The sequence below is a fragment of the Choloepus didactylus genome, chromosome 8, assembly GCF_015220235.1.
Source record: "Choloepus didactylus isolate mChoDid1 chromosome 8, mChoDid1.pri, whole genome shotgun sequence".
NCBI lineage: Eukaryota > Metazoa > Chordata > Mammalia > Pilosa > Megalonychidae > Choloepus > Choloepus didactylus.
This window is the reverse complement of record NC_051314.1, coordinates 66561256-66588885: the sequence shown is the minus strand read 5'-3', so window position 1 is coordinate 66588885 and position 27630 is coordinate 66561256. Positions and strand designations below refer to the sequence as shown.

Genomic DNA, 27630 nt, shown 5'->3' with positions numbered 1-27630 from the left:
TATTGCGTCTATTTGTTTCTCTTAACACCACCACCTTCTATGTGACCCACCCTTTTCTAAGGGCTAAGTGCTTTACACATATCATCTAACCAACAATCTTCAGAGGCAGGTGATGTTATCCCCATTTTATAGATGAGCAAGTTTTATATAAAACTTTTTTTATATAAACATTCTATATAATTCAGGGAAGTTAAATGTACACACACAGTTGAATAGATAGTGGGTTGGTAGAACTGAGATTTTTTTCAACTTGAAATGAGGGTTAAATATTTTGTAGTATGTGTAAGTAGGCAGTTCTGTAATTTCTTTGAAGTGAATGAATATGGAGCAGCAAGGCACACCTCCAATTGATTTCCAAGCCCAAAGCATCTTGCCTCCTACTTGTGGAAAAAAATAGTGGTAGAGCAGTGTAGAAGCTTGGCATTAGATTTACTTGGATTTGATTCTTTCACATGACTTTTGGTATTATTTGTAGACAGTTTTCTAAATGAAAGGGTACTTTCATTTTATTAGTGTTAAGAAAATAATTAAATGGCTCTTTAGTAGGATTTCATGACCAAGGATTCATTAACACAATTCTTAATTAAAATGACTTTCACGTCTTTCTCCTAACTATTGACATGAATAGCTAATATTTTCTTATCTGCTAAAATTTTTAGTAAAGAAGAATGGAATGGAAATGCTACAGTTTTGGGGTCCCTCTTTCACCCCCACTAATGTAGAAACAAGGAAGTTATAAAGTGTTTGCATTTTAGTAAACGGTAAATGTGAGTAGCCTGTGTGATGGAAAGAACTCTGAATAAAGAGGTAGAAGATCTGGGTACTGGACTTATCTAAATGACCTTGGTCAAGCTCTTTAGCCCCTGGGCCTCATTTTACTCACATATTATATTGGAGTAATAATAACTACTCTATCTATGGGGTTGTTGGGATTGTCAAATGAGATGGTTTGTTAAAGAAATATGAGGTGGTATTATTAAAATGTAGACAAACTTTGTTGTTTTCTGGGTAAACTATAATAATATGTAAAGAGAAATAGTTGTCATTTCTGTAAATGACATTTAGTAGGGCATTTCTTACCTATTCAACATTTAATTTTCATTAAATTCCATTAAATACGCATTGTAGAAATTAACACAAAAATTTGAGTTAAAGTATAATGGAATCCTTAAATCTGTGATATTCCTGACGCGTTGTATACTTTGGTGAAAAGAAATGCCTGCTAGTTCAGTTAGTCTGCACAGCTAACGGTGTTAGCGCTCCCAGAGTGAATAATTTTCACTCCCTATACTTAAGTATTCCAAATCCTTTGACATATTGTGACCCTTAACTATAGGGTTCATTGGTCAAATAGTGTACTTAAGGAAATAGTTTTACTTGGAGTAACAATTTCGTTAGAAGATTGTAGGTTATATGTGAGAGTATATACTTTAGTAAGCTTTTATGAGATAGCATTTAAATTATGTATAACACAATAGATGAGCCTTTTTAATAGTTCTTGATCTTTTGGTCTTTGAAATTTTATCGTTAATACCGTCCTTTTATTAATAAAATCACTTAAACTCTTTCATCTTAAACTTTTTCATCTGTAAACCTAAGTAGCTGGATATGGTGATCTCTTTCAGCTCCAAGGTTTTAAGATTCTAACTTCAAACTGCCCTTTTTAACTGTACAGTGACAACTCAAGGATTGGCCTGCAGTTAGACTATCTTAGGCTCAAATGATCATTATTTAAAAAATTGTTTTTTAATTGCACAAGACATGATTTTTGTAGAAAATATAAATAGAGATCTGTGAAGCAAAAAATGAATGGATATTGTATGCCTCTCCTAGTCTCACCCATCATCCTGGTATAAGTTCAAGTAATAGAACCTTTCAGAACCTTTCTAATATTTTCCATGTGTATATACACACATTAAATAAGCACTGTTTTTAAGCAGCAGGGATATATGGTGCATAAGTCAGATAGGTGAAGTCTCTTCCCATGGCGATTACATTCTAGGGGGGAAGATGGACATGGAAGGTAAACAAATGAGAATTTCAGAAGTGTTAGGTGCTAGTACAAGGTAACGATAGGTAATAAATTTGGGGGCTGGTGTCAAGAGTTGTACAGTGTTATGTACAGGTGTGCAAGGCTCTCTGAGGAGGTGATGTTTGAACTGAGATATGAATGACTAGAAGGAACTAGCAGCCATTGAAGGTCAGTGAACAGAGCATTCGAGGCAGGGGACATGGCAAATGCAAACCCCTGAGACAAGAACAGACTTGGCTTGTTGAAAGATCAGAAAGAATGACCAGTGTTGCCAAATGTTCCTCTGTAATCTCTGCTTCAAGATGCCAATTACTCCATTGCCAAATTCAGGGGCACCTTTAAAGTTTTTGTCTTTATCTCTTCGATACATTTGATTCATTGACAGCTCCCGTCTTCATGAAACTCCTTTCTAAACTTCTGTTATCACCACTCTCCTAGTTTCTTTTTACTCCCGTTTGCCTGGGTTTCAAATATTGGGGCTCTCCGCAACTCTGTCTTTTGGCTCTGTACCTTTTACACAAAGGCAGTTTCATTCACTCCCCTGGTAAATACCTCCCAATTTTGTATTTGCAGCTTAGGTTTGTCTTTGGAGCTCTAGACTTACCTATTTGTTTATTAGACATCTCCTGGATGTACCAGAAGTACCAATACATTATCTTACTCATCATGTTTCCTTGCCCTCACCTTTTTCTCCCCCTGTGTTCTAATTAATGGTACTTCCATCCACTCAGATGTTCAAGATAGAAACCTTCCTGTTCCCTACATTCCTTCCTTTACCTCGTCTTTCTGCCAGACCCCAATCTCATTGGTAACCAAGTCCTGTAATTTCTGCCTTCCAAGTATCTTTGGATCAGTCTTTTTCTCTCCATTCCCACTGCTCTAGGTTAGTCTCTTGGCCAAACTGTTTTAGTAGCCTTCTAACAGGTGTTCCTGCATTTAGGCTTTGGCTCATGCGATACATTTTTCATTGTCAGAGCAATGTATCTAAAACACAAATGTAATCAACCACTGTGCCGGTTTGAATGTATTATGTTCCCCAAACGCTATTATCTTTGATGTAATCTTGTGTGGGCAGATGTTATCGGTGTTGATAAGATTATAATTCTTTGAATGTTTCTGTGGCAATGTGCCCCACCCAGCTGTGGGTGAAGACTCTGACTGGATAATTTCCATGGAGGTGTAGCTCCGCCCATCTGGGATGGGTCTAAGTTGAGTCACTGGAGCCATATAAATGAGCTGACAGATAGGGGGTACTCAGTGCAGCTGTGAGCAACGTTTTGAAGAGGAGCTACAGCCAAGAGGGACACTTTACAGCCAAGAGAGACACTTTGAAGAAAGCACAGGAGCTGCAGATGAGAGACAGTTTGAAAACGGCCATTGAAAGCAGACTCTTGCTCCATAGAAGCTAAGAGGGGACAAATATCCCAAGTGCAACTAAGAGTGACATTTTTGAGGAACTGCAGCCTAGAGAGGAACGTCCTGGGAGAAAGCCATTTTGAAACCAGAACTTTGGAGCAGACGCCAGCCACGTGCCTTCCCAGCTAACAGAGGTTTTCTGGACACCATTGGCCATCCTCCAGTGAGGGTACCCGATTGCTGATGTGTTACCTTGGACACTTTGTGGCCTTAAGACTGTAGCTGTGTAAGCAAATAAACCCCCTTTTATAAAAGCCCATCCATCTCTGTTGTTTTGCATTCTGGCACCATTAGCAAACTACAACAACCACTTTCTTGCTTAAAATTATTCAATGGTTTTCCCTCACTTACTGGATAACATCTAAACTCCTTGGTTAAACTGTTCATAATCATGACTTTGTCTGCCTTTCTAGCTTCATTTCCTATCAATCCCTCTCATCACACTTTACTTGCTGGAAGATTGAACTATGTGCTTTTCATTGAATATGTCATGATTGTTTGTGTCTCCATGCCTTTGCACATGTTATTCCTTTCTTTGGGAATGCCCCCTTTTCCTCTCTACTGTCCAAATGCTTAAGAGTCACCTCTGGACATCTCTGAATTCCCATTCTTTTTTCCCCAGAGAATGGCCTATCATTCTCTTCTCAAATAAGATCTTGTGTTTCCTTCATAGCATTTATTACAGTGCATTATGATTGTATATCCAACAAGGCAGAAAAATCACAGCTCCTACAAGAGAAGTAGAATCCAGTGGTAAAGGGCACAGGCTTTTCACTGAGTTTTGAGTTTAAATCTCAGCTCTCTCTCTTTTCCTGCCCTGACTTTGGGCAATTTACTAAAGACTCAGTTACCTCATATTAAAACTACTTGTCTAGATGATAGTATCTGCCTCAGGGTGGCTTTAAGCATTAAGTGAGATAATAAGTTTAAAGTGTTTGGTGGAGTTGCCTGGCATATGGAACTTACTTAATAGATGGAAGTCGTATTAGCGTTCTTGGCCTGAATTCATTTTTCAGTGTTGGGAATTGAGTCATGCTCCCCATAAAGAGACATGTTTAGGTCTCAACTCCTGGTCCTGTGGATGTGAACTCATTTGTAAATTGTCCGGCGCCTTCTCACTCGGTCCCGCGCGTCCTGTCCTCGGCCGGCAAGGAGAACAGAGGGAAAGAGGGAGAGACACAGACAAACTGACACTTGAGGCACACAATAGCAGTGAATGCAAGCCTTTTACTGGAGCCAGGAAGAAAACTTTCTCTGTTACATATTCCACACGAGGCCCTATACCCCGCGGGAGAACAACCTCTATGCGGCCGTCAGGCACGGCTCCCTGTGGGCTGTCTCCCCGAGGCTAGCCCGGGTAATTTCTTATATACAATAGTTACAACCAATGTGCTGGCACTACGTAAGCGTGTACAATAGGCTAGCAGCAACCGCTGCCTCATGCGTCATATGCGGAAGCAGGATACGGGCGCCATCTTGGCTCAAACGATGGGCGGGGGCTACTCTAGAGCAGGTCGCGGCGTGTCCACTAGGCCTTAACCCGGAAAGCGGCTCCCCACAGTAAATAGGATATTTGAAGATGTTATTAGCTAAGGTGTGCCCAAACTGAAGGAGGGCAGGTCTTAAATCCAATATGGCTGAAGTCCTTATAAGCAAAGAAAATTGGACATGGTAAGAGAAGCCATGAGGAGCAGCCAGAAGCCGGAAGTCAGTATAACCCAGAAGAGAGATGAGAAGATGTCACAATGTGCATTGCCATGTGATGAAAAAGCCATGGAACACCAAGAACTGCCAACAGCCAGCCCCAGAACACCACAGTCTTCAGGGAGAAAGCATTGCCTTGCTGACACTTTGGTTTTGGACTTCTCCTTAGGCTCAAAACCATGAGCCAAAAAATTCCCATTTGTGTGGTATTTGTTTTAGCAGCTAGGAAACTAAAACACTTAGGAAATATTTGTTGGATAAATGGTCACATATCAGGTACCCAGTATGTGTGCATTGATTTAACTCATTTTCTAACTCAGTAATTGGTAGCCTAACTTAATATTCAGGTACTGAGAGGGAATCTCATTCCTGCAAGAACTTCCACCCCCCTAATAACAGTCACATAAAATGGTTATGAAATATGGAAGATATGTTATAAGTGCTACATTTTTATAAAAAAGTGGGAGTGGGGATTCACTGTGAGTTGGGTCAGTCTCAAATAATGAAAGGTCCTAAATTCCAAATTCATACTTTAATGTGTAGATGGAGCAGTGGGAATCCATGGAGGTTTTCAAGCAGAGGGATAGCATGATCAATTTGGTCTTTTAAGAAAAATAAACAGGTGGTGGTATAGATAATGTAGTGACAGGGAGTGGTAGGCCCTAGAAACAGACTAGAAGCAGACGTGGACTGATTAGAACCTGAAGGAGCTTGTTAACTATGGGGGTGGAGTAGGGTCTGTGATGTGAGAAGCCATTTGAAGAAAGAAAAATAATACTTTGTGATTGTTTGCATATGGAGAATAAAGGAGAGGTAAGAATCAAAGATTATTCTGTGGTCGTGAAACTGGATGACTGAAAGACTGGTGATACCATTGATAGAAATAGGGATTTGAAGAGGGATCTTGTTTGGGGAAAGGTAGTATAGAGAAAATGAGTTTATTTGGGGTCTTCAATGATAAGAGCAAACATTTGTGAGAACTTTTCATGTGCTAGAGTACTTTATCTTAATTTTCATGATGGTAACTACTAATATTCCCAAGAGAAAACAGACAGAGAGAGAATAAAGTTACAAGTGGCTTACTAAAGGTCTCATAGCAACTAAGTCTGGAATCAGGATTTGAACCCATGATCTGATTTCAGAGTCCATAATCTTAACCACTGGGCAGGAATAGATTTTGTTATGCTTCATCTTATTCTCAGCTACCACTTTATTTGGGCAACTAAGTCACTCATAACCTTTAGACTTTGGTTTTTGCACCTATCAAATAAAGGGATAGTTTAATCAACTCTGCTTTTAATCATTGGTTTTTGTAGGGAACTAATATGATAATGTCTATGGAAATGCTTTGGAGAATTTTGAAGTGGTATGTAACAGTATGCTTTTGATACTGTAAGTTAGGATTCCCCAACTCTTAGTAGTCTAGTTTAAATAATCCATGTTGAGCATTATAACATGTTCTGTCAGTAATGTTAATAAATAATAAAAGAGTTGGTTAATAATTTTAGTTCTTATCAGTATATTTAAATACCTTTCTCTCAAACTGTCCTAGTAGATCCTAGTAGATAAAAGGGAGGCATCTTTTCACATTAACTGATTAGTGTTTTCCTTATTTCAAGAACTAAAAAAGAATGTGTTTCTTTTTACAGTTATATTAATTTGATAGGTTATGAAGCACAACTCAAAACTAGTCTTTAGCCTCATTGACCACCATAAAGTAGATTTGCCAATAAAAAGTCAAAAATGGGTTATCTTGCTTTAATCCAAACAATAGTACTGAATTTAAGGCAGAAAAACATTCTCTAGGAATGTAGATGGGTCTTAGAGTAAGCTTCCATTAACATCTGAAGAACAGACAGTGTGTGCAGCTGGTAGAGAAGGAAAGCCTGTCACATGCTGTTCTTCAGCCAGTTTGTAAGATACCATGAATACTATTACTGCTGAAATGGGATAATGAGGTGTAGTCCTGTGAATAAATAGGTAATATGCTGAATGGGGGTAATGAAGAGATTGGGACATATAAAATAAAATGAATTTGAGAAACAGGATATTAAGATCATACTTCTTAGAGTATAAGGGATTTAAAGTGCATTAGGATCTTCCATTTCCCCGATAATTCACATGAAACACATAATGAAATTTTCATCCTGTTTCGCATTTGAAACTGAAACAGAGATGTGGTTTAGACAAGTGATATCTAAAGAAGTCTATAGACAATATAGAAATGTAATATAGACTCCATAGGCAATTTTAAAATTTCTGGTAGCCACATTAAAAAGTAAAAAGAACAGGTGGAATTAATTTTAGTAATATAATATACTCACAATATTATCGTTTCAATTTATACTCAATATAAAAATTATTAATGATATGTTTCACGTTATTATTATTATTATTATTTTGTATTAAGGCTTCATGATCCAATGTGTATTTTACACTCACAGCGTGTCTCAGTTCAGATTAGCCACATTTCAAGTGCTCAGTAACTACATATGACAAGTGGCTACCATATTGAACAGAATAGGCCTAGACCTGCTGTTTTGGTGGTCTTCCCTAAGTTATGTTGGTTTAATGAGATATAATGGCTACTAATTTTTTTAATGCTTCCAATGTGCCATGCATTTTGTTCTCTATAAATATTTTCACCTAATCTTTAAATAACTTCATGGTGAAGGTTTTATTCTCATTTTCCATGTATGGGAACTGAGGTATAGAGATACTGATTTGTCTTAAGTTAAACAGGTAGTCATAGTAAAGCAGGGATTTAAAACTAAGTCTGGCTCTAAAACCCTTGTTTGGTTCACTGTATTGCAGTTTTAAAGCATGGCCACTTAGAGCTAGGACATGTAGGTGAGTGATACTTATTTCTACCACTGCTCAGCTATTCTTGATTTGTTGCAGTGACTTAAGATTTAATTGCCCTTTATTTTAAGCCTCAAAGGGCTTCTTAGCTTGAAGTGGAGTGTAATATCCACTAAATTCTTACTCATTTTCCTTGTTGGGAATATTTCTTACATGCTCTCTACCTTTTCCCATTGTAATCTGCTTTCTATGGCTCTTCAAACTAGATGTGTAAGAACAAGAGATGGCCTTTTGAGTATGGCACGTTACTAGGGTAGGAGATAAGGAAAAAGTCATCTCCTTTTGGGAAAAATGAAAAGCGGATGACTGGTAAAACATTTGTTGGAGTAAAAAAAAATATTTTTAAGGGTTTCATTACCTCACTCTGAGAAAGATTTTGGGAAACACTTTTTCATCATACTCTTTGAATTTTAAATATTATCTCAATTCTTTTACACAGCATAATTTTATGGTGGCTTTATACTTAGCAGCATCTCCTAATTAATTTGAATAATTTCTTTGAATTACATTTGGATTCCTAGAGAATGTTTGCTCACAAAGGCAAGCTGCTTACTTCCAAAAGGAAAAATAGCTATTTACCAATTTTTGAATGAGTTGTCTTCCAAATCATGTGTAAAACAGTTGTTTGGAACTTGGAACATGTTTTACTACACTATTTTAAAATTTAAGTTCACAAGCTAGCCCATAGAAGCCTATTTTACCATATTCTATTTTACCACTGATATATACTGTTGGTTTAAGTTTTGGATTCTTGGAGCAGTGGATCATGTTCTGTGGACTTGGAGGAGGAGGAGGAAGACTTGGTTTTTTTTGCCTATGTCCTCCCTTCCTCTACTTTCCACCCCTTAATTTCTCTTCTCAAACTCATACTGGCCTAAGCTTCTTACTCTTCTACTATAATCTTGACCAAATACCTAAGTGGTCAATACTTCAAAATTTTCTGTGTTTAACAGTAGGTTCATTTACTGCATGCTTAGCAAGTATAAATGTTTAATGTGCATTATCTCATTTAGTCTTCTTAAGAATTTTATTAGGTAGGTACTAATCTCATATAATTTTTTAATATTTTTTTATTGTAGAATATGTCATATATACATAAAAGTGATAACTTTCCAAGTGCAATTTAACAAGTAGTTAGATAGCAAATTTCAAAGAATATTATGGGTTATAATTCCACAGTTACAGTTATTTCCTTATTATGAAATATAACAAATGCAAAAAGTAGTATCCTTCAAAGTATGATTTAAAAAGTAGATATATAGGAAAGTTCCAAAGTTATTATGAGTTGTAGTACCATAGTTTCAGTTATTTCCTTATTGTGAAATCTAACATATATACAAAAAGGTATAGCTTTTAAATTACAGTTTAACAAGTAGCTATAGAACAAATCTCAAAGTATGTTATGGATTACAGTTCTACCATTTCATTTTTTTCCTTCTAACTATTCTAACACCCTAGCAACTAAGACAAAATTGTATAAAAATTCAGTATTCATAATCCTTTGTTAAACTCCATCTTGTCTGTTGCTACTCCTTCCTCTAGTTTAATCACTTTCCTGATCTTCAGGGATGTCTAGGCAGTGACCACCCTAACCTGTTCATGTTGAAAAGGAGTGTCAACTTTATGAGCAAAGGGAACACATCTAGTTGATGTTCTTGAAGAGGCTGTTGCCTCTGGGTTTGGGGACTTAGCTGGCATAGGAGCATTCTGAAGGATTTAAGTTTCTGACGAATAAACTTAGTGAGTGAAACTTTTATGGAGTTTCAGAAAGGGATCCGGGCATTCTTTCAAGTTTTCAGGGCTACTGTTGACTTGGGCTTGTCATATTGTGGTCATTTGGCATATCTAGGTGAATCTTGCATAGGAGTGACCATCAGGACAACCTCTTGACTCTATTTGAATTGTCTTAGACACTAGAACCTTATTTTGTTGCCTTTTCCCCCTTTTGGTCAAAAAGGCGTTCTCAATCCCTCAGTGCCAGAGTCCGCTCATTCCTGGAATCCATGTCCCACGTTGCCAGGAAGGCTCATTCATCTTGGGGGTCCTGTCCCACGTTGGGGGGAGGGTAATGAATTTATTTGCAGGGTTAGGGTTAGAGAGAGAGAATCCACATTTGAGCAATGAAAGAGGTTCTCTGGAGATGACTTCTAGACATAATTACAGCTGGGCTCAGCCTCCTCTTTACAGCCCTAAGTTTCACCTGAGCAAGCCTCAATATCGAGGACTTGACTTATAAAGTAGGGGGGGTCCTAAGTTCACATAGCATATGTTATATCCACGATAATCCATCCATATCTCACATTATCATCACTTAGTTGTACAGTCCTCATCACTCTCCATTTTAAACAATTCTCATAACCCAAAATGTCTCATAGCTCTTGTCAGCTCTTAATTATTTGTCCCTAATATTTGTGTAATACTAGTATGGTATTCCTATTAATTATAGTACCTAGTTTGCAGTGTGTAGATTTTTCCCATGTACCTTTCTGTTGTCAACTCTCTTTGCTGTAGTGTCATACTTTAGAAGTATATCATGCAAGCGCTAATCTCATATAATTTTACAAATTAGGAATGTTGGGATTAGGTTATTCACTGTGTACAAGTTTATAGAGCAGAGGGGGGTTTGAACCCTAACAGTTTGACTTGGAAGCTCATTCTCTAACAGTTATATTCCACTGCTTTCCTCTTGCACATACACTTCTCTTCTTTGTCACCTTACCAAATCTCAACTCCTCTTAACTTCCTCAGTTCAGCTGCTTTTAGCTAAATGTTAGGGCTATTTGACTGGATTAGTTTACAACATTGTAAAACTCTCAGGAGCTGCACCCATTAAGTATTGTCTGAGGATGGAATGAATGATATCTTCCTTTTATATTGTGCTATTTTTCAAATACTTATCAATAGTGCTATGATGAGATATGAAATCTTGGAAAAATACTGTGCTCATGGTAGAATTTTATTATATATTGGCAGTAAGTGAATATTAAAGGTACTGTTGTGGGGAATCTGAAAATCTTGATATAAATTTAAGGTGTCTTTTTACTTAAAAAGTGGAGAGCTATTGTTTAAAGTATATTATAAGGAAATTATATATAGTGCTTATATTTTAGAACTTTTCAAGTCCTTCATAGTGAATATCAAGGGATCCGTTGTAACATTTAAATGACTGACTGACCTACCAACCCTTTAATTCTTTTTAGAGCTGATTATACTTTACATACAAGATGTTTGTTAACCCAGATTCTGTCTTTGGTGACATTTTTGTCAGTAAGTAAAAAATTCAGGTATTGTAAAAGAATTCTGACAGGGACCGTTTCCTTGGGATCTTCCCTTCTTATTTCTTCTTAATTCATAAACTTTTAAAGAAATGTTGCTTCTTCCCAGGAGCTCCATGGCAGACACATAAGTAGAATGGAGCAGTAGTATATTATTTTGTAAAATTGAGTGTTCTCTGTTTAGTTCATGCTAGAATTGGGAAAAGAAGGAAAAACTAAGGATTATTAATCCTTTTTTCCCCCCAATATTGCTGTATACAGTCACAAAATATCCCATTTAATCCTCACACATTAGGCAAGTATTGAGATCCCCATTTTACATGAGGTAATAAGAGACGGTGACTTGCCTAAGATCACACAAGTCATAAGTGTTAGAGCCAGCCGTATTCCTTGCTCCAAGCATTTTGTCATTATAGCCCACTGTCTTTCATTGTGAAGAGATACTTTTCATTCATTTAAATGATATAACTTTAGGAGCAAACATTACTTAGAGGAAAATTTGTATTTGATTTAAATTTTAGTTTAAATTTTAAAAATAGTACTAGATTGAAATTAATACGGAATGTCAGCTCTAAAGTTATTAATACTATCTTATCCAAGAAGGAAAAAGGGTAAAAATATTACCCAGTTACTTTGAAAATATCTAGTACCTTTTTAAAAATTCTGCAGTATTTAGGTTAGAAAATGAAAAAAACTAGGTTGATTTAGGATCCTTTCCTGAATTTTGCTTTGGGAAGAGTATCAGTCCTAACATTTTTAAAAATAGGGATATAACATTTGTTGGGTTGAGTTAGATTGCTTTTTAATTTTGTTTTACCTTCTAAAGCAAACACTTTATCTATTGTCCTTAAAATTCCTTAGCTACTTAGTCATGAAGAACTGCAGTACAAGAATTGGAGTTAAATAAATAAAAATATATATGCATGATGTGTGTTTTTGTTATTTAAAAAGCAAAATTAAATAGTTGATACAATTTGAAAAAGGAATAAACAACTTAAAGTGATAAATCAAAATTCTAGCAAGTCATAACTGCTAGCTAGAACAGGCATAATATGAATGTAAATAAATAAGTTATTGTGTACTTTATAATTTACAAGGCCTTTAACAAAATATGCTCTTACACTATCAGCTCTATCAATTTATTACAGGATTGTTGCTCTACTTACCTTTTTGCTAATAAATCCTCTTTCTGGAGGAAGGGAGGTCACACTTTGAATGAATAAAAGATAAACTTAAAATCAGTCATTTTGCCATGGAAGATCATCTAGGTAGCTAAATCTTATTTATTTTTAGATTTCTTTTGGAATTATCTCCACACCACCCCATTTTTAGAAAAATGTGAGCATTCAACTAGACCTGGAGTCCTTAACCAATGGCCCATGAATCTTAAAGAATTCATACATGAACTCCATGTGAATAATTACTCCTGAAATTATATGCAGATACATAAGGATTTTTCTGGGGAGGGTGTCCATAGATTTTATCAAAAACTCAAAAGGGTCTTTGACACCCTCCCCCCAAATTAGTGAGAGTCACTGCAGTGATTTTATCATTTCCTCTAGGGAAGGTAATAAGAGCTTTCATCTTTGTATCCCCTAGTACTTGGTTCTTGTTTGCACAGTTGTTACAGTTGTTTGTTGAATGGAATTTAATAAATAGAGTATCTGGGGAAATAAGTTTGAAATTAGTCATAATTTTGGAGTTTTTAGATGCCTTGAATGTTTACTAAAGGGTATTAAAACCTTAGTTTTATTTACTTGGTTACTGACAGGTTCAAATTTCAAGCTCTAGTTTATTAGGTTAGGTTTTAAAAGTCAGAGCATAAAGCAAAAATTAAGCATGGTAAAAATTACCATCAGAAAATTCCTTAGATTTAGAGCTGACATATGTTCTCTCAAAAAGGCCAGTTATTTTGCCAGTGTAGTAATAGAGTCTTTTCTTTGAGTGCCTGAAACGAAGCACTGAGGGCCATTGTACATCTTTAAACATTAAAGTCATACTCATTTTTATGAACTACTCACAGTATGAGAGCCACATGGAAACAGGGCACCTGGGGGAAAAGCATAGTCACATCTTCCATCTCAAGATTTGTCTAGAGTACATGCTTTGTTGTGTGTTACTTTTGAAATGATCAAAAGTTGAAAGCAGATTCCTCACATTAGTTTGGATGCTCAACACAGCATATTTGCTTGCTCAGTCACATGCTGCCAACACAGCCAATGCACAATAGCCGTCAAGAACGCACAATACATTCAAAGGTGGAGGGAACCCAGAGTCTCTAAAATCCATTGGCGTGAAGGCTGACACAAGGAAGGTGAGTTCCTTTAACAAGAGGTGTCAGGAGCTGGTCCAGCGTAGCATCAGAGTGTGTGAAGCTGTTGGTGGTAGGTTCTGGTCGTGATGCAGAGTTAAAGGTGGTGAAGGTGGCAGAAGGCCTTGCGGTGTGGCCCGGGCATTCAAGCCGCAGGTCAGAGAGACTGGGTGTCAGTCTGCCTCTGCTTACACTCACTGAAGTGATGTCTGCTCTGGGCTTTTATGCCTCAGAGGTCTTGACATCAGTGTCCTTATCAAGGGAGTTCCCTCTGGCAGGCGTTAAGCGAGTCCTGTCGTATCCTCACATGAATGTCTGGTTATCACTTGTTACACAAACATGCTTTTCTCAATTTATTTCCATTTGAATCATGGTCCTCATGTTTACAGTATATTGGGGACTCAAGATCATTAATATTCCGTTACACAAAAGGCTTATTGACTGTAATAGGGAAGTGGAATGGTGGTGAGGAATTGCTTGCATCAGTTTGTTTTTCTTTCTTTTTTTGTTTTTTTTAATTCAGACACATTCATTCATATTCTCCCCCTCTGCTAAAAGTAGAAGTTGAATTTAAATGAATTAAGAGACAGCCTGGTATAATTTCAGTGTATATACTTTCTGTCCATTGTGTGCATGTGGCAGCATGGTTTTTACTCTCAAGGTTGTATTAAAACCAACAACAACAGAAGTCTTATTTAGCCCAGTCTACTACCAGTGTTGCAATTGCTTATGTTTTGTTTTATCCAGTGGTTTTGGTTTTGACCTAAGGATGGCATACTAAAATTCCTCTATTTCCTAGATGACTTTGTCTGATTTCTTCCCTGGCTAAAAATCAAGATGTAACTGTTCAGCACATTGCTCATCAAGTCAGCACTGGATTTCTTTTTTGGCTCCAAATTTAGTTTATATGTTAGTTTCAGTCCTACATCAATTGCTCTCCTTTGTCTATACATATAATGCCTGTTTCCTTTTTATCAGAACTGTACTCCTTATCTCCATTTGAGGAATGGAATGAGAACTACTACCATTTGGATTTTTTTCTTTTTTTCAGTTCTACTCACATTTAGTTCTCTTTGCCTCTTTGTTCATCTGTATCTTTTGTCTCTCCAGTTTTCCTGTTTGCATATTGTCTTTGTGCTACATAAAACTAAACAGGTGGTAGTATTTGCTATCTCTAGCCATTAAAATGTTAAAATGCATATAATTTAAAATGTTACTAAGTAGAAGACCTGTTAGTATTTAGGGCCATGATATGAGCAATTCATGCTGCTTTATTGCATTGGACTGGAGATAGGCTGTACATTGTATCATGATCCTTTTGGATTTCCAGATTTTTATTTAGAAATATTTCAGCATAGACTGTTATGATACAGTTTCATTTGTATTCTTGCTTTGTAAACCTTGAGGAAGTGTTATAGCCATTCTCTAGTGTGTAACAGTTAATGTTTAAAATCTCTTAGTACAGTGAGCTGTCACCACATTTAATAAATTACAGTATTGCCTTAGCATAAATTCCTGTGGGTGCCAAGTTAGCTGTTGCACAGATGCTTGGTATTATTTATAGGTTTGTATCTAACCTTTGTGGGCTGTCTTGCTTTTATTTTTCTCTTCACTTGTCACTATGCAATAGCATAATTCTTTAACTGGTAATTGTACAAAAATAGTTTCAAGAAGAAATCTGTTTAAATTACTGTAAAAGCAGATCACTCAAACTTTTGGATCTGTTACCTTGAGCAATGTCGTGAAATTAAGTTCCCAGAATTTAAATAGACATATTATTTAGTCTTTGAAGGTGTTCTTATAGGACCTTTCTTCTCAACATTGGGGAAAACTACAGGAGTGTGTAGTTGACAGAATTTTATGGAGGCCAACAGCCTAATAGTTTCCCTCCGGAGCTTTGAGCCATTAATATTTATATATTTTTTCCTTCTTCCCTCCTTCTCTCCCTTTGGGAGGAATTCATTAATTGACTTTAATTTTATCTCATAGTAAGCTGTTGATATTTTCTTAAAGTCTAAAAGATTAAACATTTTTTGAATGAAAGCTTCCACTTTCAGTCACGAGTCAGATTGTGTAATCAGTAATTCTATCAAATATTCCTTTCTGAGTTGTGAATGATTTATTAAGATATCAGAGTTCATTTTGGAAGGAATAGACTATCTTTAAAAGTCTTTAAGTGGGCAATATTTTGATATTTTCTTCATTTGCTAGTGATACAGTTTTCTAATTTATCAGTATTTTGTTTTGGATACATGAAACCGTCTTGTGAAATCATTGGGAGGTAAATCATCTCCAACTCATTAAGTTAAGCATTTTAGAATGAGTATTTGTGAAGCATTTAGTTTTTAATAAAAACCAGATGCAACTTCGTATTTTAGCTTTTTCCTATATACCAGGTTTCTGACATTTTAGTAAAAAAATAACTAAAAATTGTATCTGTAAATGTAAATTATATTAATTAAAAAAATAAAACTGTTAGCCAAGTCTTTCTAAAACAAAAAAATCTTACAGTAACTCTTTGCAAAAAAGGAGGAAATTTTCTTATTCAGTTTTTGATATGCCAAGAATTTAGATTTAATTGGAAGAAAGAAAATGTTTTTTCTTCTCCTATGCAATAAGATCCGGCTTTTAAAATGTGAGTTTTCGCTTAATGTATCTAGGTATTAAAGTGATCTTTGACCAATTCCCCAGTAGGATTTTCATACCACCAACAAACATTTCTTTATATATATATATATGTATGTATATACTTTTATTGCTAATGTTTTATTATGAAAATTTTCAAACAGAAAAGTTGAAAGTTTTGTGCTGTGAAAGCACATATATCTACCATCTAGATTCTATAGTTAACATTTTCTGTATTTGCTTTATTATGTATTTATCCATCACTCTACCCCTTGTTCTGTCTTGTTTTTTAATGTATGTCAGAGTAAGTTAAACATAATCAGGAGTTTCACCCTTACATATTTCATGCATGTTATTAACTAGAGTTCAGTTGTTTTGTTCTCGGTATACAGTGGGATGCACAAATCTTAAGTGTACCAACAAATGGGTATTGACAAATGCATACATCTATGTAACTTAAATCTCTCAGACATAGGACATTACCTTTACTCCTGAAAATTCCCTCATGCCCCTTTCCAGTCAGTACTCTTACCACTATTTTGATTTTTTTTATTTTTTCACCATAGATTAGTTTTGCCTGTTCTAAAACTTCATATAAATGGATTCCTGAAGTATACACTCTTTTGTGTAAGGCATTTTTTCACTCAGCATGGTATTTTTGAGATTGATCAGTGTTGCATTTTTCCATAGTTTATTCCTTATTCTTACTCTTGGTTTATTTTTAATGCTCAAATTCACTTTGGGCAGAAATTATTTGCTCCATCCTGATTTCCTAAAGTGCTCTGTACTTAACTCTAAGATGGTTTTAATCACTTTATATCAGTCACTCGTTTATCTCCACCTCCACTACTTCGGAAGCAGCATGTTCCCAGAACATGGTGTATGGAATATGCTCTGTAAATACTTAAGTAAATGAACATTCTGTTGTTAGAGGTCTTCTGGCTTTTGTTATAGAGATCCGAAACTGGGGTACAATTATAATGCAGATTAGTGCTGATATAAGATTAAGTAATTTTAATGACAGTCTAATGTCAATTCCTACCCCCAGGGAATCTTTATTTTTATGGTGAGCAAATGTGAGACTTGCAGATGACCACAAAGTTGAAAGGGACCATCATGTTCTGTATCTTATATAGAGATGAATTGTAAGAACCAAATACATTATTTGGCTATTAGCAGATTGACATAAGTAAATAATAAAATATAAGTATGATTCTGAGTTTTGATCTTTTATTTCCATGACTTTCATGTCCATACACACTATTTTCATTTTTCATAATGTTCTTAGTACTTTGATATTGATATTTAAAGCCCTTTATAATTTTATTGTATAAAAATCACTGTCAGTGTTTTGTTATTCTTTAAGGATTTACTGGGAAGTAGCATGGGATTGTGTCACTTTTAAAACAGAAGCAGATGAAAGGAGTCCTATACGATATAAGAAGTGGAGAACCTCTCGAGCTCTTGTCCCTCTTCCCTTCTCTCTCACTTATTATCCCTGCGTCGGTCTATAGCTCTGTAAATCTGTGGGGTTAAAATTGAAAGTTTATTCATGAGTAGAACAAGGATGATACAGTAGTTTACTTTGAGCAAGTTTTATAATAGACAGTTTTTGTCCATAAAACTTTCTGTGTATTTGCTGATTTAATCTCAGTATTCACAGTAGTTAATTAAGCTTACATTAAGTGAAGTGTTCCTGTCTTGATCATAAATTAAGTAAAGCCATGAAACAATTAATGATCTTTCAGAAGACAAATGGGGAGCACACTGTGTTACAGAAGAATGTACTGCCTTCTTCACCCCTGTCCATTTTTAGATCAGGCTAGCTGATGGTGAAATGCAGAAGTGTTTGCCACACAGGTGCAGTGTTCTGCAGCTGTTGGAAACATTTTACTTCCTCTCTTCTTCACAAATAATTAGACTCTTTTTAAACCATTATTAGTAGAAGATGGGATTTGAGAACTTGAATGCCTGTTTACAGAAAGATACAGTCTAGAGACATTTGCCATTTGGGCAATTGAATATAAAGCCTAGATGACACTTGAAGTTCCCTAAAACTAAAACTTTGCCTTAAGTTACGGAGTTTTAGAATTATAAGAGACTGCCTGTGGAAGCGCAGCATGCTTTATCACAATTTCTCCTACCTGGAATCCAATTCAGGAAACGTACTTGAAGGCAATTATGGTTACACTAACCATTTTCTTTCTTCATTCATTCAACACATTTTAATTGAGTTACTTGCAAGGTGATTACAGGTAATCAGGCTCTGCCTTCATGGAGAAGGCAGTCTTTTGGGTGAGACAGGTGATATACATCAAAAGATCACATAAATAAATATATGAACTTACAGCAATGATAGGTACTATAAAGGAAAGATATGGGTACTGCAGGAGACCAGATGAAGTCTGGAAATTATTCATAGAATGCTTTTCTAAGGAGATAATGTGTGAACTAAGGTCTGAATGATGAGTAGGAATTATTTAGGCAAAGAATGCGATGAATAATGATCCAGGTAGAGCAGTCTGGCTCCATTTCTTTGAATTTTTCCTCAGATTTTTCTTTCCTTTGATTGTATGTATAGTTTTTCTCTAGATTTACTTTTGTTCACATATTATGTTTAAGAGCTCAGGTTTTTTAACTTGCTTGGGTTAGCTGTATCACTAATTGGCTGTGTGACCTTGGGCAGGTTTCTTCACTTCTGAGCCTCAAGTTTCTCATCTGGAAAATGGATATAGCAGTAATTCCTACCTTATAATGTTAATTGAGAGAATGGCCTGTAGCACTTAGTATAGGGCCAGGCACACAATAATCACCATCTTTATGTATATATTTCAAATAAATTAATGAAATTAGTCTTTTTGAAGAGTGTGTCTCATCATTTGAGTGGCAACACAGGTGCTGCCTCCTTAGAGAGGCCTTCCCTGGCCACCCTAGCTGAAGCACTCGCCTTTACATTGCCGTATTTTGTCTTTTTCAAGTTACGTATCTGGGCCTGACATTTTCTTATTTATATGTTTGATTATTCTGTTTCCCTGGAGTAGAATTCAAGTGATTTGAGCTCAGAGACTTTGTTTTGTTAGTGCTGTAAACCAACATTGATTGAGTAGTATGGTGTCCCACACATCATGGGCACTTATTAACTATTTATCCATTGACGGACTGTTTTTTTGGTTGCAATTAGCTCTGAACACTTCACCGTCTCTTCCATAGATTACCTTACTTATGTATTGAATGTTACAGAGTTAAGAAAAATGAATTGTTGATTTTAGGAACTTATCGGGAATCTAGTTTTCTTGACTTGTGGAGAATTGGATTTTGGTGTCAGGGTGTTTCCTGATTCCATGTGTGCAGAGTTGCTGCCCTCTAGACTGAACTTCTTGAGGGCAGGGCTTACATATATTCATTTTTAAATATCCTGCAACTGACATAATGCCTGACATGCAATAGGTTCTTGATATATGTTTGTGAATATCTTATGTTTTGAAAATGAAGCCAAATTAGAATTCTATTTAGATGTGGCATGGTACTAAACTAGAAATTGATTTTTTTTTAACTGATGCTGTGTGTAAGCACTATAACAGCATTCTGAAATTATGAAATAAAGTGTATGGCAGCAGAAAGTGGGGGAATGATTAATTCTGTCTGTGTGGGCCCAAGGAACATTTTATATTTTGGTAAATTGTGGTAAATCTTTTCCTAGACTACTAGTAGAGAACTTGTTTTGAAGAGAAATTTCCCTTCATCTAAGAGATAAATATGTTCTTCAACAGCACTGTCTTTTTCCCTCCTTATGGCCCTTTTAGGTGTTTTTTGATGCCTTAATATGTTAGGGAGATTAAAGTCTAATGATTCAAAATCTGAAAGTTCTAGAGAAGAATGCTTTCCTTAAAACAAATAGAACAAAAAATTTTTTTGTATTTGTTATTTTTATAATGTGAAGAACATGGGCTTTAGAGTCAGACAGGTTGAATCCATCTTTTTGAATCCTAGCTCATAAACTGTTTATTTCAAAGCATTCTAACCTCACCATGCCTCAGTTTCTCTGCCTACAAAAACAGAGGTAATACCTGTCTTAAAATAATGTCGTAATGAGGATGAAGTTAAGTACTAATGAGTACCTAGTGCTCCTATGCCTGGTTCATAGTAAGAGCTCAATAAATATTAACTTTTTATTCAAAGGAAAGGGTTGCAGAGTGATCTTGATTGGTCATTACCTCTCTGACATTAGTGCGTCTATTATTCTAGGAAACTGCAGTATCCATTCAGTCCTCTATTCTTTCAGCATATATGTAGCGCCCAATATTTATAAGGCATTGATAGAGATTTTGCAGTCTTAATGGGTGAGGAAACAGACCAAATAGTTAAATCATAATATAAGGTAGTAAAGATGAGTAGAGTAAGTACAATAGTTCTGAGAAGAGGAGCGTCACTATGAGCTGCAGTGGTTATAGACATCTTGCATGATTGTAGCAGAGCTACAGACTCTGCCTTGAAGATAGAATGAAGGAGAGGGAAAACATTTGGGCTTAAAGAAGCCCGGAAGGATCAAAGGTTCAGAGCTTTCAGAATATTTTTATATACTGATAATGATAGTAGTCCCAAGTGTTCAGAGCAGAAAAATGTTGAGGTAGACTAAAATTGTCTATGTTGATCTAGAGATAGCAGAAGGAAAGCAACCTGAATGTACCATTTCCTCTGTTTTCCTGGGTCATAAATAGCAGGTCATTTTTTCTCCAAATGCTTAGGACTATTAAACTTAACCCAGACAGTGGCCTACCACCTTATTACCTGTGCCTTTCTTTGTTTAAAAGCGTAAGCCAGGTAACATATGCTCCCAATTCTCTGAGTTTCTCACTCAGAGTAAAATATAAAAGTCCTTGCAGCTGTCTTCAAGGTCCTACATGATCTGTACCTACTGACTCCTTTAATAATCTTAACACTCTGACTTTATTTCCTATTTACTATGTGCCTTCTTATCCACTCTGCTGCAGCCACACTTTCCCTCCTCTTTCCGTTTCCAGGAGTAATATGCCAGACATGCCACCGTCTCTCAGACTTTGCACTTATTGTTCTTTCTGTCTACAAACCTCTTCTTTCAGATATCCACAGGGCAATTTCCCTCTTCTCCCTCAGTTTTCTATTCAGATGCCATCTTACTGTTAGTGAGTCCTTCCTTGAGCATTGTATTTAAAATTCCCTTCCCACCCCACACATCAATCACCATTCCTACTTCTTTTCTTCCAAAGCTTTTGTACCATCTGACATACTGTATATTTTCTAATTTATGTTTCATTGTTTCTCTAACCCCGCTAGAACCTAAACTCCATGAAGGCAGGGATATTTTTTGTTTTATTCACTGCCACATTCCCAGTGCCTAACACAAGGTAAGTACTCAATGAATATTTGTTAAATGAGTAAACTTTTTCTTTCTTTCCAAGTTGTAAAAGAAGAACTTTGATCATCACAGAATTTTCTTCCTTTTACTGCCACTGAGTGACCAAAATTGAGCCTGACAGGACATTAGTCAATTTATCTGGTCAACATTAATATACTTAAAAGATATAAAACTATAAATGTGTTTGCAATGTTTTCGTTTTTAGCTGGTAATTCATAATTGCAGATAAATTTGATCTCAGCTTAGGAGAATGTAAAAAAAGTTTACATTTGACAGAAATGATCAGTAAAACTAGTAGCGTTTTTGGAATTGGTGAGGGGAGAGTGTTTGGAGAAGGAGAATCAGCATTGTGTCTAAGAAATAAGAAAGTATCACAAGATAAGAATTAATTCCTTGAAGTAAAATGTGATGGGAAACCATTGGAAGATTTTTAGGGATGCAGTAGTACAATTAAGGAAACATTTTAGAAATTTGATTATATTTTATAGTTATTAGGATAGTTTAAAGGAAAAAGAAGTTAAAACATTAAGGACATATACAGAGGAAAGTTTGGTGCATATGAGGTTTGAAATAATCCAAACAAGAAAATTGAAGAAATGGCTAAAGCAGGAAAATTTGAGGAAAAGTAGTATAAAAGGAAAACTTGAGAAAAAGCATTAGAAAAGGAGGACAATAACAAGTCGAAAATGGCTTCATGATTGTTCTTTTAGGGAAAGGCAGAATGAATTTTGAAGTACCGTCATGGCATTATCATTGCTTTAGGGTAAAGGATAAGAAATATAGTTCAATCTCAGGTCAGTCCCTAGAAGAGAGGCTGACTAATAAATAAGGTGGAAAATTTTTGCTGTGAGATAACATTTGGAGTAAGGTTTCTTCCTTACAGTTGCCTAATGGGATATTTTCACTGAGGGTAACAGTATGTGTTGTTTCTTTTAAAGATTAGGTAATTTATGTGAGATATAAAATACTGATATGCTTTTAGAGATACTGAAATGGTTTGGGGGAAGAAAAGTTAGATGTATAAAGATACTTTCAGAAATTAGAAGGCTTTTAACTTTAGTTGGACTTGTTCGTGTATGGAATTTACTTACTAAAGCTTAACTTCAAGCCTAGGTTTTACTCTTGATAATTTATTAGATCTTCTTTTAATTTAATAGGTGACAGTTGCTGTAAGACATTTGGGGAAAATTTTTTGACAGAAGTTGTGTAGGGCGGAGAGTGTATTGTTGACCTTTAAATGTTATGCTCTCAGATATCTTAGCCCTTGAGAAAAGAGGCAGAAATCTAGAAAGATATGAATGGCAGAGCAATGTTTTTCAACAGAATTTTTATTCTCCTCTTTGTGTCATTCTATCACTCTCCATTCCCAGTTGCTCAGAACATACCCTTCTCTAGCATCCTGCAGAATTTTACTTTCCCTTCAGCAGAGTAAGGAAGAGTGGGCATAACGTACATAGCACAACTAGAACTTTTAGTGAACTAAATGAATGTATGATACTGTGCTTGGTTGTGCACACACAAACTTGAATAACACATGGTCCTTCTCCTAAGAAACTCAAAGTAGAGCAGTCTAGTGAGAGAACATCCACAATTTATAGTAAATGCTTTAATGGAGATATTTGAAGAGCTAGCTTTCCATTTGATAGTCTTGAGAAAAAATGATTTTATATACAGTTGAAAAAGTGATGCTAGACTGGCCTTTCTTCATAGAGATTAAAGCCTGTTTAATAGAACTTGTGTGTGTTTATATTTTTTAGAGTTGTACTTCTTACAAAGAGCAAATAAAATATTTGGTTTTTAGTATTGTTTATTATAAGCAGATTGACAAGGCAAACTTTTGGTAGTATTTAAGCCTAAATATAGCTTCAGTCATATCTAAAGCTAGATATAACTTCATTTTCAATTGTCCAAATTTACATAAAAAGTTAATATTAGTAAAAAAGTATCTTTTTTAGTATAAACGTCTTCTGATTTTTCAACATTTTATTTAGTCTTTTAGTTGCATTATGTCTTCTCCCCCCTTTTGAGTACTTGTGATCTTTTATCTTTTACAGATTTTCCGAGCAATAAAATCCTTTTGCTGTGTAGAAAAACGTTATTTAAAAATCTGTTAGCAAAATCCCTTTAGATGATAACAGGATACATTTTTTTTCCTTGCTTTTTAATTGTACCTTGTTAAGCTGGTTTTGCACATGAACTTTCTTAGAATCAGGCAGTTCCTGGTTCCTATGGGGCTTCCTGTTTTCTCAAATAAAAATAGAAAAATGTCCCAGAAAGGAAACCTGGTCAGTGTGAACTACTTTGTAGAATCAGTTTCTCTTAATTGTGACCTGGATTTCAGAGGTCCAGTATCTAAAAGCTTTGAATATTTTTGCATGTAATTTGAAAACAAAATAATTGATAAGGGGGAGATTCTAAATAATAACCATGAGAGATGCTTCATATTCAGTTATAAACTTGTTTGTGTCTTTTGAGAAGGGGGAGTGAAAGAGATTGAATGGAAAAGTGGTATTAAGGTAACATTTTATTGGAAATTCAGGTTTGTGTAATACTGAGAATTAATTCTTAGGTATTTTGATCTGGAAATTTACTTCTTGCCACTTTTCCAGATTTTAGCGAGGATTAGGAAGTTTGTTTTTTTTTTTTTTTTTTTTAATCATTTGAAATCAGAATTCTAAATGAATTGTAAGTCTGAAAATAACTTGTAGATTTCCTTAAGTAGTTAACTACTTTAGTTTATATTTTGAAGAGAAATCAAGTTAAGGTTGAAACAGGTGATACAGTCATTAATGATAATAATAACAGGTTACATTTATTGAGTGTTTATTTAGTGCCAGGCACTATGCCAAGCATTTTATGTGGTTTATCTTATTACTCTTCGCAACACCTGTGTAAAGTTGGTAGCATTGTTAATCCCCCCTTTATATAAAAAGAAACTACATCTTAGAGGGGCTAAGTAGATGCTAGTTCAGGGTCTTGTTAAATGGCAAAGTTGGGGCTTGAACCCAGCCCCTCTGACACCAGAGCACCTGGGCTTGACGATTATAGAGAAGCAGCACAAATTTAAAGAGAGAATGGTAAAACTGGTAAGTCTGAAAATTAATTCCCTAACTGTATTATTATTGGCTTGTTTACTTTTTGTTTGCATGTTTATGTTCAGTTTTAGCAAAGTACATGTTGACATTTCAGAGGGCTTGTTTAGGGGGATTCTAATTCTCATCCTTAAGTGATGCTAATAGTTTTCTTTTTTCTTTCCTTGATAGTAAAAAACCCCGTTGGTGAAACATTTGGAAAAATACAAGTAAGTGAATAATCATAATGCTGATATTTTGTGTTATGTTTTATATAATAAAAGTATTAGGATCATTGTCAACTAAAAATAGTAAGTTTTTAGGTTCTTTTAGGCTGAAGCAATAAGTTTTCTTATTCTGAGTAATCCTTAACTATAATATAATTAAATTTGGTACAGGTTTATTCCTAAGAGCTGAACCATTTGTTATCACTTTAAGTAAAAGCCATTTGCCAAATAAAATGGCAGTAGCATATCATCTGGGGATCTGGTCCTACCTTTAGACCCTTAAAATTATGCCTATTGTCTTAAGTTGTTGAATGTCCAGCAGACTTTGTCCTCTTTGCCTGCATTTCATCTCTCTTTGGGTTCTTTGCACATTGGTGTATCTGTTCAACCAATCAAATCTAAATCAAAGGATTTAGAAATGAGACATATCCCCTAGACTACATTTATGATTCCCTTTCCTTTTTAGGAATGCTGTAATATTAATTTTAACCTAAATTTTATTTGCATGAAATTATTTTTCAGTTATCATGATGAAATGTACTCTGAAGATTAAAATACTTGAGCTCATAATACACAATTAGTTGTTAATTTTTTTATTATATGAACTGACCATTATATAGGTCAAAGAAAACATTACCTGCTGTACTAAAGGATGTGTGATAATGTATAATCAGATCCACAGACTATTATGTTAGATTGTTAGAGTGGGGCTTTGAAATGATTATTTTTGGTGATGGTCTGTTATGTTAATAGTATTTTAAAAAAAGGTTGACCTTATCAGAAGCAATATTATGTACTACTAAAATGTGATACTACTAGCGTCATAATTTAGATTTAATGTAATATAATCACTGAACATTGGAAATACAAGACTTTGTTTACTTCTGTATAACTTTCCCTATGGGTAAACTGAAGTTCTGAACCTCAAAATAATAATAATAATTATAATGATGATAATGGCAGTCACTTATAGTTTTTATTCTATACCAAGAACCATAGTAACTGTTTAAAATCCATTTTCATCATTTATTCAGACACCTGATACAAACAATTGTAAATATGTTACAGGAGAAAGTTGGTTAAAGATAGAAGGGAGAAGTATTCAAAGATGACAGTATATGAGTGGAGTTACTTTACAGTTTGAATTTTTATCACAATAAGCACTTTGCTTTAGAGAAGGGAATCTGGACCTTACCAAAAAGACATTTAAAAGCTATTTAAACTTAGAAAATTATTTCTAATTTAATGAAAAAGTTCAATGAAAGGTTCCTTGACAGCTTACTTTAAATATGAATTTATTTGTAGACCTGTAGCTAGTTGTTAGGATGATTTATTTGCAAATCCAGCAGTTAGACACATGTTGAGCTAAACTGTTAGGAGACAACCTAAAAAACAGGCAGAATGGAAGAAGACTTTAATTAGATTGTAAGCCAGGGTGAGTCATCAACATGGCTGTAGGACAACCCCTGGAAAAGTCACCCCTCAGAATCAGCTAATAAAAGGACAAACCCCACTTGCTTAGAACTCTGGAGGGTGACACAGACTGAAGAAGGACTCCACAAACACTGAATTGAAGAAAAAGAAAAATAATCTCCAAGATGAGGTAGGAAATTTCTGTCCTGGACCTGCCAGTCTGGACCCTTCCCTCTCACTCAGTCCTGTGCAGCTTAGGAGCCATACAGAGGCAGCACAGCCTGAGTCTCTCCTGCCACAGATGCAAACTATAGTGGCACACACAGCAGCAAGTTAGAACCCCATACATATCCAGGTATAGGGACCCAAGTCTACAGAGACCCAGGGCAGAGCACAAGTCGCTGAGTTGTGCTGCATACATAGGGCCCCCAGGGGAGAAAAAAAAGAGAGACTGTGACAGAACTGTTGGCAAGAGGTACATGCACTCAATCCAGTTTCTGGCTGGATCACCTAAACACAAAATGAACTTTTCTGGACTGACCCACTTTTCTGGGTTGACCCCATCTGGTATGCTGGGACAGGATACCCTAATAAGGAAGAAACAAGAAGCAGAAAAGCCTCACAGAAAAAAAAAATGGGGGTGGGTGAGGGTAGGAGAGGGAACTGAACTGCTGTGAGACAGGAAGGGTCCCAGAACTGAAAAGTGTAAGGTAGAAGGGGCACTGAGTGAGGGAGAGAATTTAAAAAAAATCATAGGTGCTGGGGAGAAAATCCTGCACAAAAAGAAGCAGAACAGATCAAGATTCCTGGAGAAGGAACAGAGGAAAGGAAGCTTTCTCCTGGAGGTGAAACAGTTGCACAAAAAGTACAAATCTTAAAAATTTGACTGCATATCCAGGGCAAGAATCAGGAGAAGAGCTGCGAAAATCTGAATAGTTAAATATGGGCTACCCTCAAGGTCCAGAATAAGTTGGGCCAACCATCAAAGACCCTTAACACAAAGTCAATCAACAATTAAATCTGAGACAAGAGGGAGAAACTGACCTTCAGAGTTAACTCATTAAGATAATCGGATTCCTAGATAACAGCAAAAACTACAAGCCATGCTAAGAAACAGGAAGATATGGATCAGTCAAGGGAACAAATTAGAACTTCAGAGGAGACTCAGAATTTGAAACAACTAATCAAAAGAAGTTCAAACAAATCTCCAAATCAATTCAAGGAGATGAAGGAAAATGTGGATATAGAGCTGAAGGATATTAAGAAGACAATGTCTGTATTAGTTAGGGTTCTCTAGGG

The 27630-nt window shown here is 35.6% G+C and overlaps 1 protein-coding gene across 1 annotated transcript in view; it reads left to right on the top strand.

The window, feature by feature from the left end:
• The window catches only part of LEMD3 (LEM domain containing 3), a 66876-nt gene that overhangs the window by 3141 nt on the left and 36105 nt on the right, over nucleotides 1-27630 (top strand). Inside the window, exon 2 of the mRNA XM_037845892.1 lies at nucleotides 24884-24921. Coding sequence (XP_037701820.1) covers nucleotides 24884-24921 — 38 coding nt within the window. The remainder of the gene's footprint in view (nucleotides 1-24883; nucleotides 24922-27630) is intronic.